At 38.2% G+C, this 18,909-nt stretch overlaps 4 protein-coding genes across 13 annotated transcripts in view; 2 read left to right on the top strand and 2 right to left on the bottom strand.

Moving 5' to 3' along the window:
- megf6 (multiple EGF like domains 6) overlaps nucleotides 1–7,646 on the bottom strand; it is a 62,807-nt gene extending 55,161 nt beyond the window's left edge. For all 8 annotated transcript variants that reach the window (XM_041994489.1, XM_041994488.1, XM_041994492.1 and 5 more), the window contains exons 1-4: nucleotides 7,462–7,646; nucleotides 6,441–6,575; nucleotides 5,772–5,881; nucleotides 4,892–4,996 (exon numbers count right to left, since the gene is read on the bottom strand). In XM_041994489.1, the coding sequence (XP_041850423.1) occupies nucleotides 4,892–4,996; nucleotides 5,772–5,881; nucleotides 6,441–6,575; nucleotides 7,462–7,592 (481 nt within the window). In that variant the 5' untranslated portion in view covers nucleotides 7,593–7,646. The remainder of the gene's footprint in view (nucleotides 1–4,891; nucleotides 4,997–5,771; nucleotides 5,882–6,440; nucleotides 6,576–7,461) is intronic.
- A 616-nt stretch (nucleotides 7,647–8,262) lies between these two features.
- Nucleotides 8,263–13,151, top strand: mffa (mitochondrial fission factor a). 3 transcript variants are annotated; one of them, XM_041995546.1, is made up of 8 exons: nucleotides 8,263–8,464; nucleotides 9,060–9,277; nucleotides 9,512–9,681; nucleotides 9,764–9,855; nucleotides 11,001–11,162; nucleotides 12,127–12,183; nucleotides 12,410–12,494; nucleotides 12,577–13,151. In XM_041995546.1, exons 2-8 carry the CDS (start codon nucleotides 9,064–9,066, stop codon nucleotides 12,706–12,708), a joined length of 912 nt encoding a protein of 303 aa, XP_041851480.1. In that variant the 5' UTR covers nucleotides 8,263–8,464; nucleotides 9,060–9,063; the 3' UTR covers nucleotides 12,709–13,151. The 3 variants fall into 3 exon arrangements, with proteins under 3 accessions (XP_041851480.1, XP_041851481.1, XP_041851482.1); XM_041995547.1 differs by lacking the exon at nucleotides 12,127–12,183 and having other exon boundaries at nucleotides 8,264–8,464; XM_041995548.1 differs by lacking the exons at nucleotides 11,001–11,162; nucleotides 12,127–12,183 and having other exon boundaries at nucleotides 8,266–8,464.
- Nucleotides 13,152–13,392: 241 nt separating this feature from the next.
- dnaaf1 (dynein axonemal assembly factor 1) lies at nucleotides 13,393–15,677 on the bottom strand. The gene is made up of 2 exons (XM_041995725.1): nucleotides 14,546–15,677; nucleotides 13,393–14,462 (listed from the first exon to the last, which is right to left on the bottom strand). Exons 1-2 carry the CDS (start codon nucleotides 15,474–15,476, stop codon nucleotides 13,573–13,575), a joined length of 1,821 nt encoding a protein of 606 aa, XP_041851659.1. The 5' UTR covers nucleotides 15,477–15,677; the 3' UTR covers nucleotides 13,393–13,572.
- A 51-nt stretch (nucleotides 15,678–15,728) lies between these two features.
- Nucleotides 15,729–18,175, top strand: mrpl44 (mitochondrial ribosomal protein L44). The gene is made up of 4 exons (XM_041995724.1): nucleotides 15,729–15,930; nucleotides 16,588–17,056; nucleotides 17,187–17,365; nucleotides 17,552–18,175. The coding sequence occupies exons 1-4, from the start codon at nucleotides 15,755–15,757 to the stop codon at nucleotides 17,724–17,726; spliced, it is 999 nt and encodes a 332-aa protein (XP_041851658.1). The 5' UTR covers nucleotides 15,729–15,754; the 3' UTR covers nucleotides 17,727–18,175.
- The last annotated feature ends 734 nt before the right edge of the window (nucleotides 18,176–18,909 follow it).

Below are 18,909 nucleotides of genomic sequence, written 5' to 3'. Positions count from 1 at the left end.
CTCTAGCTGTGGCCACGTCTTACAAAACTCAGCTCAGATGAATTTCCCTGCAAGGGATTAATAAAGTATTTCTGAAAACATTTGAAGAGTTTACTCAACACTTTTTCTATCAAACAGCACTGACTTCAGAACTGTCCTACAGTTACTGCAAAGATGCTCTACCTCTATCAAAACACACAGAAGCACAACTCTATACACCCATGTAACACATGCACAGAAGTCAGACACACACACAATCACTGGTGTTTAATTTAAAAAAAAAAAAAAAGGAAACCAGTCCTGCTCAGACATGAGCTCAGTGTCTGAGGTGAGAACTGAGTGCATGGGAGACAGCCCAAGGTCCTGGGGATTACACAAGCTCACACAAAGAGAAAAGATTCCCATCTGGGAAAATGTAATGCATATTGAAACGACTGTGAAGCTTTTCATAGAGTTTTCCTGACTGAAACTAAATGGGATTGTTTATTTTAACACTTCTGTAAAGGTCCATGTACATTTATGTCAACCTCAGCAGGTCTTCCTCATCACAGGGCACTCACAGCTTAGAACAGTTTCAGATTATGCTGTAAGCCTTTGACTGCAACACATGCAAACACAATATTTCCCCATTTACTTTGATAAAATCAAATTCTTCAATAAACAATTTGTAACTGTACTACAATATCTCCTTCATATATGAGGATGCAACTAATAAAAGTTCATTTTACAGTGACAATGCAATGAGGGCAACTGTTTAAAGGTAACATTTTGTTTCACAAAGTTTGAAAGCAAACTTATTAGAGCCCAACATATTTCATACTTGTAGTCACAGCCAGCAGTCTATCCTATCCCCATACTGCTCATGTTGAAGAAACTGAGTAATATAGTGTTTGTATTTTAGTTGTTTACTTACTTAAAGAGCTAATCAATGCTAAACTAGCTAGTTAGAGTTAATTAGTTCCTCAGGCTGACTCACTGTATCCTTCATTTTTCATAGCAGCACAAAGAAATTGTAAAATGTAACATTGAACTTTTGTTTATGATGCTCGACAGCATCTGGTTTAGCAGTACAAAAGAAAAGTTGTTGAATCACTGCATTTAATTAATGGTAACATTTTTCTGCTTAACAAGCTTGGTCATAATTGTTTTGTGAGGAAGATCTCACATGGGACTCACATGAAACAGCTTTGGAACAGAGATATCCAAAAGCAAAACTACAGTCTCACACCACAGTCAAACCCGACAGACAAAGGTCCAATGGGCATTGCTGTAACTCTTCCTGATAAACACTGCAAATTGTACAAAATTAATTAAATACATTTTTTTTCACATTTTTGTATTAATGTAGTTGTTTTTAGTTCTCGTTTGTTTTGTTTTTTTTAATTGTAAAAGTTTCCACTACAGAACTGTATCTGCTAATGTAGTTGGCTGATCCTTACATAGCTAAAACCCCAAGTGTAACAGGATCTAGTCTTAGGCACCGTCCATAACCACTATTCGCTTAAGTGCTTTGAAAACAGCCAGGCTACTTTAGTGAGGACCAGATGGTTTCTGTCCTCACACAGTTACATGTCCATAGTCTCTTAATTTCATGCAGGCCCATGCACCAGTTCAACCAAAGCAGAGTTAATCCAAGGTTTAATAGAGTGAGACAGAGTGGCATTCGTGAGAAGGGGTAAATACAACTATTGCAGAGCAAGCTCCACTGTTTCAACACATGATTTGGGCTACATACAGAGTGTTTATAACCTCACAGTGTCAACGCCATGGCCTTGGTGTCAGCGGCTGACATACATTTCCATGGACAATGCCTGGTGTCTCTTGTAGTGGATTGGAAGCAGGTGGCCAAGGACCCCCACAACACACAGCAAGCTATATGACCACAAGTTGGCAAGAACACCAAAGAGAGTAACAGTTTAAAAGACCAAATGATGATGAGTGGTGAAAAGAAAGCGGGAGCAGAGTGAGAATTCTAGCATTATCTATTACCTGACTTTAAGATTAAAGCTGGAGCTGTTTTGTCTTGTGGAATGGGGGGAAAAAATAATCCAAAGGGCTAAACCAAAAATCTGAATCTGTAAATTATCTGAATTTTTTAGGGAGTTTTTGCACTTTCAAAACAGTTTTCTTATTGAAGCAAACCTATTAAAAGAAATTTTAGGTTGTTGTCAATGCATTTCACAAGCTCAGGGGAGGAATATCTTAAATTTAAGTTTTAAAGTGCTCTAATATGATCACCATGTCCAAACATCCTTTGCTCATATTGTCTAGTGCTGAGCATGCAGTGTAGAGAGAAACAAGTTTTAGTGTTAATTTCTTTGTTAAGTTGTTTGTCACTATAACCAGCCTCCTTCACATGCATGTGTGATCCATGGTAAATTTTACATATCTAAATCTACCTGAAACACACCATGAATTAACAGGTAAATGAACTACACTATGTGAACAATTAATCTCTAATCCAATAGTTACTGACATTTTACAGAGTTTTACAAAGCAGCCTTTAAATCATCTAAATACGAAAAACCACTTAGATTCAAAATAGCAGAAAAATTACAATGAAAAGAAAAAATTCTCAAGGGAATAGTAAAGACTGTTTGTAAATGAATTAAAAGAGCAGCTCACATGCATCAGATTCCATTAGGTGAAATACGTAATACAGAAACTGGAAGACGCTTCACTATACATACCGACCAACAGCCAGATAAATATAATCAAAACATTGCATGCGGCATGACTGAAAGCCTTTCGGAGAGGATAAAAATGTGCAAGGAACATCATATAATAAATCTGAAGTCTTGTGAAACATCACCATGACCAAAACACAAGACTTACTTTTGGCTTATTACTCTGAAATAAAGCTACAGAGGTCAACATTCTTTACTGTATCTGCTTTTTCTCCATCATAAACAAATTGGGATAGTAATAAGTCTGTCACTGTGGAATGTAAAAGCTTGCAGCGCAAATAAAGACTTCCACATTTCCAAGTGCCTCATGGTAACATGCTGAAATTTCTAATATACACTGCACCACACACTCCTACACCAGAGCTCCATTGTTTTCCTGTGTAATGATGGTAGAAACAAGGACTCAGAGCCAAAAAAAACTTCAATAATAATCTCATAACTGCAATATTGCTGTACCCATTTTTATTTTAGAATACTAAAGATAGACTAACATTTCTTTAAAGTCACACTTCTAGGTTTTCTTTCATAGAATCAAATTTGTGGTTTAACATGATAGATTTACTTTGCACTTTTGCTCAATATTAAGTCATTCTTATTCATATTATTACAAATCATTTACTATCTAACTTATGAGGTGTTACAATTTCTGTTTTCACATCTAGGATTGTACAAGTGGTCTATCATCACTAAACATTGGGCTTGTTAGTAACTCCAGATGAAACTTTGCTCTCAGCAGTTATGGGGATGTTGTCTAGGTTTCCCAAAAGCTCAGCACATCTGTAATCCCTTCATGTAACTTATGTAAATGTTTCCAAACAGTAAAATTTAGACAGACAATAAGAGTTTCAGATTAATTAAACTTGAAATGAAGAAAGATTTATTTCTGAAAAGCAATGGTAGTAAATTACTAAGACTATTATGACACATTTGTTAGTGTGTGTATTTGACGTTTCAAGCTGAGGTTGAGTGGAGGAACCTGGCTGAACACAGGAGCTTGGCTTAGTCTCTCCCTGTTTAATGATTCTGGCAGAGGAGCACAGATAAATCTGTCAGGGGGAATGGGAGAAGGAAAAGCGTTTTAAAAAGAGAAAAGAGCAACATATGAGTTCCCAAGGAGAATTGAACCATGGAATGTGAAAGACAGAAGGAAAAACAGAAATAGTTTCTGCTTAGGTCTCATATCTTTCTTCCCAATCTGTCACCTTAATGCGTGAAAACCAAAGAGCCCGTGTCAAAACAAATACAAGAAGTGCCTCTGAGAAACAACACACTCCTGTGAAAATGCACCAAAAACATTGATGGTCCAGAGACAGGACTTCCTCTTCTCGGAAAGTCAAGGAATCAGATGGAAAAAGCTCTATTGTGTGTGTTTGTATGTTTGCGAGCATGTGGGGGTGGGGACCAAATATCCTCTGGGCACCATTCTGCCATGAAGAATCTTCTGAAACAGTAGCAACCACCCTATTATTTATGTGTTGACATGGACAGATTGTGGATTTTAACAGTTAAAAGTAAAGACAAGAAAATGCTCAGGAACAAAAGAGATAATTAGGTCTTACCTACAGTTTACCTCAACACTGTTCATGTAAGGGTAAAGGTAAATGTTAATTCCTGGAGAGAAAAAAAGTTAATCTCTGGCAAATTCTGAAAATCCAAAACCAGCAGAGAAGAAGCCAAGAAAACTGTATAATCCAACCAGCTGGCCACAACTTCATACCAGCATATGGATACATAATCAGTTAGTAGAAAGCAATTTGATTATGTGCACACGTTCGCCAGTTTCATAAATGCTGAACTATAATTTAAAATAAATTGTCTCAAGTAAACTTGAAAATGAGTTTAAAATAGATACTTAACTTTTTATGTTATTAAAGTTTTGTCTTTTAACCAAATGAAACCAGAATTAAACATATCCCAATTTCATCTGAAGATAAAATAATAATAATAATAATACATATGTATTTAATCCCTATTGGGAAATTAGCCTCTGTATTTTACCCATCTCTGTAGTCACTAGAGAGCTGCCATGTTAGCCATGTTGGGGGGTTAAGGGCCTTGCAAAGGAGCCCACAATGGCTTACCTTTATAAAAGGAGTTGAAATAAAAGGGAATTTTCTCCTTCCCAAAGCAAAACCTACTTTTTACTGTAGGACTGAGTTATTGTAGGGCAAGAATTATTAAAAATTACAGATATTTTTTTTAGTTTTCATCAACCAGAAACTTACCATATTGGCACCGTGTCCCTTTGAAGCCTAATGGACAATGACAAATGTGGTCTCCAGTCTCTGTACATCTCCCACCGTTGAGACAAGTATTAGCACTGCACATTCCTGCAGATGTTACACATTACATACCATAATGATGCTTACATGGTTGTGTCTGCATGCATTTCTGTTCTGTACATACTGTATTTATGTCTGAGCTTTGAGCCCAGTACTGTGGAAAAGTCTAGAGCCATATTCATTTCTTTATATTTTGCTCACACTGAGTGAGGCATTCCTGTAATTGATCCTGGGTAATAGTTATAAGTTATAAGGGTAATAGTTTTTCAAAGGTTTGAATATTGGCTGTGTTTTTGGCTGTGCATTTTGCTACTAGCAGTCTGTCACAAAAATACATAAAAATGTTATTTCTTTAGTTGCCTTAACAAAAAAGCCAATTACAGCATCATTTGACAGACCAAAAATATATATATTTTTGTATCAACAAAGTGAAGAGTTGACTAGTAGATTTACTACAGAGGAGTGGGCTGCCATATTTCGGCAGTTGGGCAGTCAGGGGGTTGAGAGCCTTGATCAGGAGCCCACAGTGGTTCACATCTGTTACCAGCCTTCAGCTTGTTTGAGAGAGTTCAGACTATGTTAAAGAATTAGTGGTCATAATTTATATTAACTTTCAAGCCTGTTAGAATTGTACAAACTCTGCATCACCAACTACATTTGCACATGTTTCAGTACTGTTCTTCCTGTTTTCCTTCCTACATAAATAAATCAGATATGACTCAACACTTTTGCACTATATTTTGAGATAATAGCTTCAAAGTGACTTCAAAACTAGCCCTATCTAATATTTACAGTATGTAAAAGAAATACTTCTTGTACTCACTGTGTAAACAACCCATCTCATCATCCCTCTGAGTCCAGCCAGGGCAGCACTTATACACTGTGTATACATCCATGCTGTACACTTGCCTGTATGCTGTGTAATATGCTGTCCTGAAGAAGAAAGTTTTTTTTTACAGTCTCACAAGTCAAATGTTGTTACCTTATAAAGACTTATGAGCTTATTCACCATATTAATTAGTGTTCTTAACATCATTAAATAAAACCTATTTTACTAGAAAACAATTCAGGCATTTCATAAAACTCCAAATGATGTTTATGGGTCATAATGGGAGCACGCAGCCAGGTGCATCACCCATGTATATCCATTTGTATTACTTAGCTATTTCTTCAATGGACATCTTTTTTTATGAAAGTAAACTGCATAACTTAAGATTTTCACATCCAAACCAGAGTGAACAGCTGTTAAAAAAACAAAGAAAAAACATCAAAACAAAGGTTGTCCATTCATGATGCGCAGAAATACCTGTTAAACCAAGTGATGCTTGTGAACGACAAAGACAAACAGACTTGGCCAGGAATATCAGAGCTACTGCTGCATTCATAAAATTCTGCTTACTAACATTACCTCCTCCATGCGTGCACATCTTTAGGGATAAGTTATGCTTTAAAAAATAAAAACTTTGTATTGTCAAGATGGTATTGCACTTACCTTCTCTCGTAGCTCATACACCATCTGTGGCTTGTGCAGCCCTGCTTCCACACCTTTACCATGCGGGTAAAAGCCTGGACACAAGGCTGACGGCCGCCCAAGACAGACATCCCCTGGTCAGGACAAACATTTGGCCTGTGCATAGGAAACACAGAGTTGGACAGAAAATGATGTCTTTAACTTAAGAATAGCATCATGACTTTGAAGATCTAGACCATTTTTCACTAGTATTTTGAACCTGGTGGATGACTGGATTAAAGCATCCTGATACTGAAACATGTTTGATTACAGGAAAATAAAATTAAAAAAAAATTTTGATTTGGTTACTGCCATTAGGCACTAAACCATTGCCACAGACAGTTTAGGTGCATGTAACCATGCAGCAGAGTGTTTTAAGTAGCTGTGCTGTAGTAGTGACTGGCTGTATTGTTAGTGCAGGTAAACTTCCAGAGTTGTCTTTTATAGAAACCATCTGGTTACAATATAGGGCAGCTTGAACTTAAGAGGAAGTATTCTGCTTCTCCAGTAATGAAAACAATATCTTCCATAATGTGCCACAGTGTCTATTTAAAATCAAAACCTATTTTAAAATCTGTTTTAAAAGAAAGAAAGAAAGAAAGAAAGAAAGAAAGAAAGAAAGAAAGAAAGAAAGAAAGAAAGAAAGAAAGAAAGAAAGAAAGTTGTACAGATACACAGTACAACTGCACGAAACAGACAAATCCATGTTCATATGGGACCTGGAAGAGAGACTCCCAGTGGGAACTTAAGAGAAGAACAGACAGTAAGTTAAAAAAATAAAATAAAAAAAAATAATAAAAAAAAAACAGATAAATGACAACAGCATTTTAATTTTAGTTAACGTACTTGTAAAAGTTGGGTCATTAACTGTCTTTAAATCTAGATTTTAGATACACACTGTTTCTTTCTTCTTCTTTTTTTTTAAAGCATGTTAATGTAAAACTTTATTATCACCTGACAAGTCAATAGAAATTGGAAATAAATAACTGTGAAAACCACTTACATCCCAAGCTGCAGCTCCAAAGACGATGCGATATGCATGGTGCTTAATAACATCAAACACAAAATAAAAATCTTTGAAAACATAATTCCAGCGAGTTGCGCACACGAGAGAGCAGGAGCCGTTCTTCGCATCCTCTATTTGGCTGTTAAATTAGGAGCATCTTGACATTTATCTAGGTCCGCCCGTAGACATGGCTTTGTTTCTCTTGCACTGGTATTCCCGATTTAAAATTTCAGGCTTCTGAATAAACAGACGACTTTCAGCCTTTGAGAGCCTCCGTGTAAACGCACCACCCACAGTCTCTGTGGGGCCATCTCTTAAAACCCCCGGCGAAACTGCATGTGCGCCCATCAACCTGCACATTTTCTACAATCTCGAAAAACAACTGTGGGCGGCTTTTGATTAAAATAGAGCCAGATCATTATTATTATTATTATTATTATTATTATTATTATTATTATTATTATTATTATTATTATTATTATTATTATTACAGATGTTGGAACGTGGAACCCAGTGCCCTCGAGGGCTCTGGTGAAACCTAAGACAGGAAGATATTGACAAAGAATATCCTGAAATCCAAACAAACAAAACAACTTATGTGCACTGAAAGAATAAATTAATATTATGTAGATAAATTAAATACATTTGATTAAATTATTATTTTGCGGAAATGCTCTGCACATGGAATCTAAATTTTGAATAAAATCAAACGCTTAAACGCTTTTTTACGATTTTGCTTTTAATTTCAGCGACCGGTGAAAGTGACGTAGCTTCCTGTTGACAGTGGTACTTCCTGTTTAAACTTCTGACCCGTCTATGCTTCTGAAACGGGAAGAAGCAAGAAGAGAGGAGGTTCCTCTCGCTGTCTTATATGAATATAAAGATATGTTTGACAGTTACAGTGTATGTATTAGTTGCACTTAACCTGTCACAGTTGCCGTTTAGGATTTGACAAATACATTATTTGTAGAAATCGCTGTGTTGATCAACAAGCCAGACGGTAAGAAGCGGTGCTAACGCGCTAGCTGGAAATGGCGTTAGGCGAAGTTGTTTTCAACAATTTTCCTCAGTTGTTCAACCAAAACTACAGAATCGTCTAATTAAAGTCAAATGCTAGTTTCTGATATAGTGATTATATAGCAGTTAAAATATTTCTTAGTGTTATTTTACACATAGTTTCTGGTGTTAGCATATTGTTAGCACTGACGTAAAACAAAATAATTTGAATTGTATGTTCTAGTCAGTAAATGGGACGACAGATGTTGTTGCCTGCTTAGTCGTTATTAGTGTCCCTTTCTGTTCCTCTAAGAAATCAGAGGCCAGTGTTTAATCATATGATGGTGTCACGAGCATGTTTTTTTTCCATTTGTAACCGTCCCTGCCCCACTTATCACGAAATCCCTTAGGAGATTCTTGATCTGTGATCTGTCTAGAAGCTTAGGCAGAATGAGAAGTAGCATGTGACAAAATAAACAAAGCTTAAATTAAATCTGTTTGAGTTAAAAGGCTTTTCATGTCAACATGTTTTCCTCTTCCTGTGACTTTTTGTAGCTTAGAACTAGTTCTGCTTTGCTGATTGAATTTTTTTTACACAGCCAAATGAGCGGAGCAGCATTTCCCTCCCCAACAGTGGAGATGGCTGAGATGAATCGTATCCAGTATGAGCTGGAGTACACTGAGGGCATCAGCCAAAGGATGCGCATCCCAGAGATGCTTAAAGTGGCTCCACATGCCCATGAGAACCCCAGTGTTGGATCACAGGAGCTCCCCACTAGTGTTAAAATGCAAGTCCCAGAGAGACTTGTAATAGCAGGTAAGTCTGTTGTATGATTGGGGAAGAACTTTCCTCATCGTGCTGCTAAAGGCCACTGTACTGTCAGCATTAACATCCTATCAGCTACTTAATAGTGAAAGTGAAACAAGGTATGGAGAAACTGCTATGGGTCATTCAGTTTTTCTACACAAAACACACAGCATTTTGTTTAAATAAATTAAGTAATAAATAAGTCACTAATTTCAACCTCTAATTCACACCTTCAATTATCAGGAGACCCTACTGACCTCCAGTTTTCCAGACCCAGAGATTTAGACCTTATCCAGTCAACACCCCTAGAAGCTCTGTCACTTAAAACTCCTCCTAGAGTCCTCACCCTCACTGAGCAGCCCCTGGACTTCTTGGAGGAGGAGCAACGAGTGCCTCCAGATAGTGAGGAAATGGTAAGTGAAATTGTTTATCACTAAGGACACTCCATTAAATCCACCTGTCAAATAAATCAGTTGTCATTGTTATTTCATATAGTTGCGACCTCAGGGACGTTTGCGTCGGGAACGCTCAGCCAGTGAGAATGCAGCACTTCGTCATAACAGTCAGCTGATCCACAATGATTCTGCGTGAGTATTGGTTTACACATATCAATATTAGCTAAGTATCAGCCCCATCGTACTTCCTATTTGGTATGTATACAGTGGCATGCTGCATTATTCTTAGCACTTCATATTTACGTTTTGCTCCTTGGCATCACATAGCTGTTTTTTTTTTGTTGTTGTTTTCGTTTCTGCTTTGTTTGATGAAGCTTTTGCGGCTATTAGTGGTGATCTCTCACATTAATCTGTTAACATCTTAATTTTTAACGTAATAGCATCAATCTTTACTGTAATAGTCAATTTTAGTTTGATCTTATTTTATAATCAATTACCATTTTGAGGACTTGTGTAAAATTGATAATATAGCAACTTGGAGTATTAACACACTTGAAGGCCACAGTCCTCTCCCAGCAACACTGCTGAGAGAAAAGTATGATGCAGTTTGATACAAAATTTAAATGTTAAATATGTCTGGATTTCATTATATTGTTGATAATTTACATTGCACTTTATAATTGTCATTACATGTGCTTTGCAGCTTTATTACTTGGGTAGAAAAGAAGCCCATTTCTTAGACTGCTGATAAGATTGCCACTTCGACTGTGGCTTTAACCCATTCAGACATGATGCATGCTTTTACCTTTTAGCTTGATGCAACATTAGTCTTTCATCAACATGCCATTATTATTGTTATTGTTACTTACTGATAAACGAAAAGGAAAAGCCAATAACATACAATAATAGCTAAAGGTTTAGCCATCAAATTCTTTATTTTATATCCTAAGTGGATGGTTTGATTTCTCCAGAAAAGCCTCAGGTGTTAGGAAGCTTTTTGAATAAAAAACAAAACAAACAAAGGCTTAGGTTTGAATGGGTTAACAGTAAAAATATGGTGATCAGTCTTAATTATTCAAATAATATTTTCTATCCTCTGCTTATGCATTGCCATGTTTTAGTGGGCTAGCTCAACTTAAAGGGCTGCTAGTGGGTGGCAGGTTTCGTCTTTAGCTTTTATTTTTACTAACTTTGACAGGGCTGCAGTGTTTGCAGAGTCAGTCTAGGACAATGTTTTCCTTATTTCTCTCCCTTTCCTTCCTCCTCCTCTTCTTTTGCCCTCTTTTGTCCTTTTCCTCCCTTTCCCTTTTGAACATGCTCCTTTCTATGGTGAGCAGTGCGACCTTACATCCCCCAGCCACTGTCCAGCCATGCCCCTCTCTCACCCTGGCTGAAGAACACAACCTGTACAGCGCTAGTGGTGTTCTGTCTTTCATCCAGTCCACTACACGTCGGGCCTACCAGCAGGTCCTGGAGGTCTTGGACGAGAGCCCACGCAGGTGACCTCCAAATCATCTCGTTATTTATTTATTTGCCTACAGTAGAAAGGAAAAAAAGGCCAATAAAGATTTATCAACAAGGGTAGTACAAAATTCATCTGATATCTTTCTGAGATTTGATAAAGTTGTCTTTGATTGCTGCTCTTCAGCATCTATGAGGGACTGCTTCTAACTCCAATTAAAATTATTAACAATATTAAGTCCAGGGGCTGCTCACTAACAGTGTTAACAAGCATATATCATGTAAAATGTAGTGAGGGACTTTAACTTGACTGTTTCGGCCTATTGAGGTTTTGAGACTTTCATACAGTGTGTGCTGATGGAATGAAATGTCACCTGTTTCTCAGGTGGGGAAGGCGATCAAGGTTGACCAACTCATTTGAGTTGTTGTTTGGTTGTATAACCTTCAGGAAGATCAATGATGCTGTAGCATAGCGAAGGATTTATGAAGTGAAGTAGTGATGATAGCATTTTTTTTTCTCCTTGGAGTTCAAAACAGTTGCAAAGAGTCTGTAGCTGAAAAAAAGAGAGAGGGTAGGCAGTGGGCTCACAACTGCAAAAAGTATTGCAAAATAATCACAAACTTCTCAGCTTAATTTTTCCTCAGGATTTTGCTTCTGTTTGGATTTTAGTTTCTGTGAATAAGTTGGTTTGAGACTAAATACATTGTGCTTTGTGTGTTCATACCTTCTGCACACCATGACTCAAAATGTCTTTCAGCATAGTTGGTGTGGCAAAAGCTTCTGAAAAAGTCTTTAGATCTTCTTAGACGATTCCAACATACCAGTAAAAAAAGCACATGAATAAAATTGTTGCTGACTTAGAAAAAAGACATTTATAGTTTCTTTGACAACACAATAAGTGTTGGTGTGCAAGGGGCATGCAAGGTGTGTGCATGTGTTCAACTCTTTCTCTAGACCTCGTTTTGCCCTGTCCCAATTCTGTATTTCCCCCACCTCTTTAGCAAACCATCACTGCGAGGGGGGTCAGCTTCGAGCTCCAACCCCCTGCACGATTCCAGGTAACTTCACCTGGCAACTTATTCTCTTCCTCTCTCCTTCATCCTTTTCTGTCTTATGTACTAATTTGGTGTCAAAATTAGGTTAAGCTAAGTTGGAAAAATTCTAAATTAGAATAATGCGACCACTAATGGATTGTAATTGATTTTAAATGTGCTGTCTGAAGTAAACACTATCTTTTGATTGGCTGAATTATGTCATTTTCAAAGCAGCTGTTCTCTTTTCTAGGCTTGCGTTATCATCATACGAAGCCTCTCTGGACGGGACTTCTGATGACATGTCAGTGGTTGATGCAACAACACTGCGGCGTCAGGTTAGTTCTTAATAAACAAACATCATTAAAGCCAATTATGGAACCTGTGTGACTGAGGGGAGAAAATCTGCTGTTTCAACAGCTCATCAAGCTGAACCGGAGACTCCAACATTTGGAAGAAGAGAACAAGGAGCGGGCAAAGCGAGAGATGATCATGTACTCCATCACGGTTGCCTTCTGGCTCATCAACACGTGGGTGTGGTTACGACGTTAGAGCTGTCCTGCCACCGTCATAGGAGAACCTACTATTCTTTATTCAGTGTGTCAAATATTAGCCTCTCTCTGCACTCAGTCCCTGCGTCACAACACCTCGGCACTTATGTGAGGCCTGTTGCACACATGGTGGATATTTAGATTTTGTTTATTTAATACATGTACAGTTTTATTTTTTTACTCTCATTTCATCCTCTAACCATTTTCTCATGTTTTTGCTTTTATTCCAAATCCACTTGCTCAATATAATTTTTTGTAAATATTCGTTCGTGGCACTCAGAGCTTTGGGGGGATTTACAGACAGTTTAGCTTAGTTTATCAAAAACTGAAAAAGTTGGAGCTACAATTTAGAGACTTGCATCTCTACAATAGAAACATGCTGAGTATTTATTGCAGAGTAATATGTGACTTGGACATGGAAGTGTAATAAACTTCGTAAAAGCATTCGTGTGATATGCTGTTCTGTTTTTATTGATGCAAAAAGTGATAGTGTTATTTGAAGATGACATGAACACTACATTTTCCATTATTGTCATGTACTGTATAAAATGGTATAATATACTATATATATATATATATTACTGTAGGTTTCTTCATTAGAAGTTAAAAAAACAGCTGGAAGTGTGAAGAGATCAAGTCTAAATTTATTTTTTATCCAAAACACTACAACAAAAAACATACAACAAGTATACATTATACTACATTGTAGTATACACTGCACTACTTTCAACAGGTCTTTCTTTCAATTTAATAGTAATGGCCAAAATTGCTGTCACCCTTTAACTTATTTTTATGTAAAGCTGCCCCGTGGCAGATCAGACTAATCTTGCCTATAAAAAGAAAGAAAAAAGTTCTATCCATAAAATTAATCCAGCTCTTCTATCAGGCAGGGTCTTTGTGGTGGAGAGGTTTGATTTTTTGTGGACTTTGGATTTTGGGAAGGGGCTTCCTCATCCTCTGGATACACCAGTGAGGAAGAATACCGGGAGAGCCATGCTGATTTGTCGTCACTCTTTACAAACAATGGCTTCCTATCGGCTCCAAGGGTGGACGTGCCATCCTTCTGATTTTGGGCTGCTTCGTCTTCGTCTTCGTCTTTGTCTTCGTCACTGCCTCCTGATATTACCTCTATTTTTGGTTTGAAATCTTGCTGAGACAAGAATTCAGAGGTATCTCCTGCATCCACATCCTCTAAATCAGGCAGGTCATCGATATGCAGTGATTGACTTAGTGGAAGGTGAATGGTTTCCAGCTCTTCATGTTGCAGCTCAGTAACCAGCGGTCCAGGGCCACGTGTTGGGACAAACTTGCCTTCTTTTGAAAGAGGACCCCCATCCAGAAGTGGATGTTTATGTTCAGGCTGCTCCCTCCTTGCTTCATTCTTCATGAACTGGTTTTGTTCTTTTCCTTCTTCCTCATCTGTCTCTAGCATCTGTCCTACATGACCTTCTTGCTCTTGAGACCAGTTCTCTGGATTCATGCCTTCTTTCTCTTCTCTGACAGGCTTAATCTGTAATTGACCATGACCTTTCTCATACTGCTCACTCTGTATCCCATGACCCAGCTGCTCTGATTCTACATCTTCACCATCTGTTTGAAATCCTTGTTTTGACTGACACAGCAAGAACTCTTCATGGGCATCCAGGCTGTCCAGCACAAAAGCCTGGACCCTCTCTCCTGAAGAAGAGGAAGGCAATATTGGGGTGTTGCCTTCCTCACAAGGAGTCTCTGAAGTGGTGAGTGCCTCACTTTCCCCTAAAATAAAGTAATTGCACTGTTGAAACCCACTTGTATTCTTGGTATGTGCATCAGTGTAGTAAAACCTGAAAAGTGCTTACCTTTTTCTTGTAACTCTCGAAGACGTCGCCTCTCCAAAGCCTTTTTTCGAATTACTGCCATTCCATCAATGTTGTCCTGGATTTTCCTCCTCTCCCTTGTTTCCCATAGCTCTCTTTCCTTCTGCTCCCCCTCCACCCCTCTCTCTGCCCACGCCTCCGCACACGCCCGGTCTTTAGGAAACACGGGGCGATCATCAAGGAAGGTGAGCTGCTTGAGACGTACAATCATGGTCTTTCTGTAGTTTGGAATTTTTTTCACCACCTCATTTCCCATCAGGTTCAGTACTCGCAGATCTGGCATGGCCTCAAGCACAATCAGGATCTCAGGGTCATTTAGCAGGTTATGAGACAAGTCTAAGACACTAATAGACAAACACTGACTCAAATGTTCAATGTCACCCACAGTCTCCAGCTTGTTATGGGCTACTATCAGAGTATTTAATTCAGGAAGGCAGGAGATATTTTTAATAATTTGAATGTAGTTATTAGAAACATTTAGGCTGCACAGCTTTTTCAGAGGTTCAAGGTTTTCCAGCTTGTATATGAGGTTCTCCTGGAGGAACAAGCAGCGCAGATCAGTCTGGGCATCCAGGTTCTCAATGCGTCGAAGCCCATTGCTTTGGAGCCAGAGACACTTCAGCCCCGTATACTCCTCCAGGTTCTCAATGGTGGAGAAACCTTGCAAATGCAGATAAAGTGTTTCATTCAGGGAAGGTGTGAAATACAGTTTGTGCTTCTTACAGTGGTCTTTGAGGAACTTCTTGGTCATTCGTGGACCTGTGTATTTTTCCTTTTCTTCTTTTAATGGGCTTTGCAGTTCCAAATTTTCTTGTGCTTCGTTCTTCGTAGTGACACCCGATCTGTTTTTGACAGGAGACTCTCCGCCATCTCCACCTTCCCTTTGAGTTGCTGTCGCCTCTTTATCTCCCATCGTTTCTTGGAATCCAGCAGCGGACTTTTCACGCCCCAAAAAACTTTCAAATTAGCACGCAGGATAAACAGAACTGAAAAAAATGCAATATCGTGTAATAAAGTTTGTCAGTTGTCTAAGTGTAGCGATGTAACTCGGCTATCCACTTTGTTTGTCAACGTTAGTTACCGTTTATGTCCGTTTCCATGGTTACACTCGGTAATTTAGTTACAGCCGGATATAGTTTGTTGTTTCTTCTCGGACAATTTTAACGGTTACACTTCGCTGTCAGCGGAAAGATGGCGGCGGGACACATATTTAATCGGAGCATGCTAACATTAGGAATTCACTGCCAGCGTTTTGGCAGTAGTATTTCACTAACGCAGGTCAGAGGGAAAAAACGCTGGATGAAAGCGTACATGTATCTCATGGCAAAGAAATTAAAGCTTGAAGGACCTCCACCACCCAAGCCACGGTAACGTTAACTAATGCGCAAGCTCTAGAGAGCATCTCAAGGCCACTTCTGTATTTGATACATAAGTCAGAGCGTAATTATTTCTAAAAAGCCAAAGAAGGGAATTGTTGAAGATAATACCATATTTTTTATGTTTTCGGTGAAACGTTGTTAATAGCTGAATTTTTAAAACTATGAAAATGGTTTTAAAATTAGACCAAAATTGGGGGCTTATCTAACTGTAATTGTTACTCCATTCTGGGGGTGGCGAAAAAAATTCATGCTTCACATTCATTTTCACGCTTAAGTTTTGGTATTTGTAACAATGTTACAAAAAAAGACATGAACGATAATGTTTTATCACCACTTCTCATCAATAACATTTTCTTTACAAATAGTACAGCAAGGAAAGCCCTGTTTAAATCTAACATTTTGCATGAGTAGACAGTTTTTAATTAATTTGTTCACACCACACGGTTGCAGGTTCACTTGTGACTGGTTCATCCAAGACCTCTCTGTATGAGTTTGAACACAAAATACTATACATAAGGGCTTTTAGCATAAAATAAAAGCACCAATCATTAGTAAATATTGTTTGCCTCAGTATGGATTTCCTGCATTACACTCTGTCTTAAGATGAAGTCCATTAAAGTTTCTTCATGTTTGACTGTCTTCCAGGTGGCAACAGCCTAATTGGGATTACCATGCTGAGGTTCAGGCTTTCAGTTCTCGCCTCCATGAAAACTTCTCCCTGGAGCTTCTGAAAACAGCCTTCATCAATCCATGTTACCTGCAGGTGGAGCAGGAGAGGAGGAAGCAGCTGGGTGTGGACTTGGAGACCACAGCTCTTCTTCTTAAAGATAATATTCAACTGAGTAAAAAGGGATCAGATTTCACCAAAAGCTTCCTGACCAATTGGTGCAGGGCAAATTTCCTGAGCCTGCCAGACGAAGGGGTGGAGAGTATTGTGGGGCATCTCAACAGTCCCACAGTTGTGACTTGCGTAGCAAGAAATCTCGGCATTGAAGACCTAACCATGAGTGCAGAATTCCCTGTTCCAGATGATGTGCTCTATTCTACATTCATGGCCGTGACAGGAGCTCTGCAGGAAAGCAGTGGTGCAGAGCAAGCTGGATTATTTCTCAGGGTAAGGGCCTTGCTGCACAGAATTATGGGCATTTAAAATTTCTCTTTAAAGAAATTACATTGTGTTCATCCTTAATCACAGCCGTTTTACTTTACTTACACCCTCTCTGCTTCTCTGTTTCCCTCTCTAGGATTTTCTGGTAAGTCAGCTGATTGGAAAGGACCTATTTGATATATGGACTGTGGTCAACCCCATGGGGCTACTGGTGGAGGAGCTTACTAAGCAGAATATGCCTCTGCCAGAACCTCGTCTCATCAGATCTGCAGGAGCAAGTACTGTCCTGCCACTCTACTTTGTTGGCTTGTACAGGTAAGTGTGCTGTTATACCAAAAAATAGTAAACAAAGGTATTAGTATAATAAAAGAAACACTACCAACATTTATATTTAAGGTTTTTCTGCAATGCAGGTCATTTTTAATTGACTTGATAAATGGCTTATATTTTATTTACTTAATGTACTAAAATTTCTATTTGTTCATCTCTGTGTTTATTCAGTGACAAGAAGCTCCTGGCTCAGGGTCCAGGAGAGACACTCGTCGGAGCAGAGGAAGAAGCAGCGCGAGTGGCCCTCCGCAAACTTTATGGCTACACAGAGAACCGTAGACCCTTTGACTTCTCTCCACAAAATCAGCAAGTGCAGCCATTACTTCAGTCAGCCAACAGCAATTAATGTCAACAGCAATTACACTGAAACATAAAATTAAATGAAAGTGGTGCAGTTGGACAGGAACCTCATTTACAGACTCCTTGCAGTTTAAAATTGAACTCCAGGCTAGTTGTGGACTCGTCAGAATTCATTCTGTGGGGATTTTAACTGTTAATACCTGCAGACAAAAAGAGCTGGAGAGTTCTTAAAGTCTAAATAAGAAGTGTGACAGTGTTATAAGATCCTGTTTTTCAGTTGATTAAACAATCCAAAGATTTCTGAGTACAAGTTTAATTGTAAAGTTCACAGCTCATGAACCTTATCTCGACTTATCAACTGGTGGTTCAACAGTCCATTTTCAAAAAATATCTCTGACATCTGGCTAAGCCCCTGTAAATAATGCAAGTTCTGTTTGGTTTACTTTATACTCTGTTTTTATGAATCATGTATAATATAAATAAAACCCAAAACCTAATATGTGTACATTGTGACTATTTTTTTTTTTTTTTTACAAATTCCCCTTCTAATACTGTACATGCTTATCTGATAAATTAATCAATGTATATAGATTTGCAAGCTATCTTTATCATTTTCACATTTTTCTAAGTCTTAAAATATTTAAGGACATTTATACTTCATGTACATAGAACATGGTTTAGTGACTTACTAAATGATTAATCTCTTGTTCTGCGTAAGCACTGTTAGCCTAGACAACATCACTTATTCCAGTTGAATTTAGGAATTTGGACATCCTCTGGAATATTGGTGTGAATTTCTGAGGGCTTTCCAGACTGAACTAAATCAGAATTTAGTAGCAGACAAAAGCCGGCAGAGTCGTCTAAACACTTCAGAGCCTCATATTAAGTCTTTTTGAACTGAGAATTAATCCCAAGCAGGTGGTCACAAGTTTTATTTACACAGTAACACAACAGAAATAAGTTAAAAGAGGAAGAGTGTCAGCAGCTTGACAATATTTTATAGTTTCCTTTTCTACTTTCCAATCCTTGTACTACATTTCTTTTACTACTAAAGCAGCTGGAACTGTAAGCAGAGTATTTCATGTACATTTGCTTTATGTGGAATTCTTGCTACCATCTTTAATCCCCCATGACATTTTCCAGAGACATGCATCAAGGAAAGTTGTTGGGGTGAATGAGGCCATTCTTTCTCTGGAGCTACCTGCCTGAGTAAAGAAAAGTAAAGACAG

The sequence above is a fragment of the Melanotaenia boesemani genome, chromosome 9, assembly GCF_017639745.1.
Source record: "Melanotaenia boesemani isolate fMelBoe1 chromosome 9, fMelBoe1.pri, whole genome shotgun sequence".
NCBI classification, from domain to species: domain Eukaryota; kingdom Metazoa; phylum Chordata; class Actinopteri; order Atheriniformes; family Melanotaeniidae; genus Melanotaenia; species Melanotaenia boesemani.
The sequence above is the reverse complement of the archived record's forward strand: the minus strand, read 5'-3'. Positions and strand labels throughout refer to the sequence as shown.

Coding starts and splice junctions, on each gene's coding strand:
- mffa (XM_041995546.1), top strand. CDS start 9,064: ATGAGCGGAGCAGCATTTCCCTCCCCAACAGTGGAGATGGCTGAGATG. Junction 9,856..11,000: donor CTGATCCACAATGATTCTGC/GTGAGTATTGGT, acceptor TATGGTGAGCAG/TGCGACCTTACATCCCCCAG. Junction 12,184..12,409: donor AACCCCCTGCACGATTCCAG/GTAACTTCACCT, acceptor TCTCTTTTCTAG/GCTTGCGTTATCATCATACG.
- dnaaf1 (XM_041995725.1), bottom strand. CDS start 15,476: ATGGGAGATAAAGAGGCGACAGCAACTCAAAGGGAAGGTGGAGATGGC. Junction 14,463..14,545: donor TCGAGAGTTACAAGAAAAAG/GTAAGCACTTTT, acceptor ACTTTATTTTAG/GGGAAAGTGAGGCACTCACC.
- mrpl44 (XM_041995724.1), top strand. CDS start 15,755: ATGGCGGCGGGACACATATTTAATCGGAGCATGCTAACATTAGGAATT. Junction 15,931..16,587: donor CCTCCACCACCCAAGCCACG/GTAACGTTAACT, acceptor ACTGTCTTCCAG/GTGGCAACAGCCTAATTGGG. Junction 17,057..17,186: donor AAGCTGGATTATTTCTCAGG/GTAAGGGCCTTG, acceptor TTCCCTCTCTAG/GATTTTCTGGTAAGTCAGCT.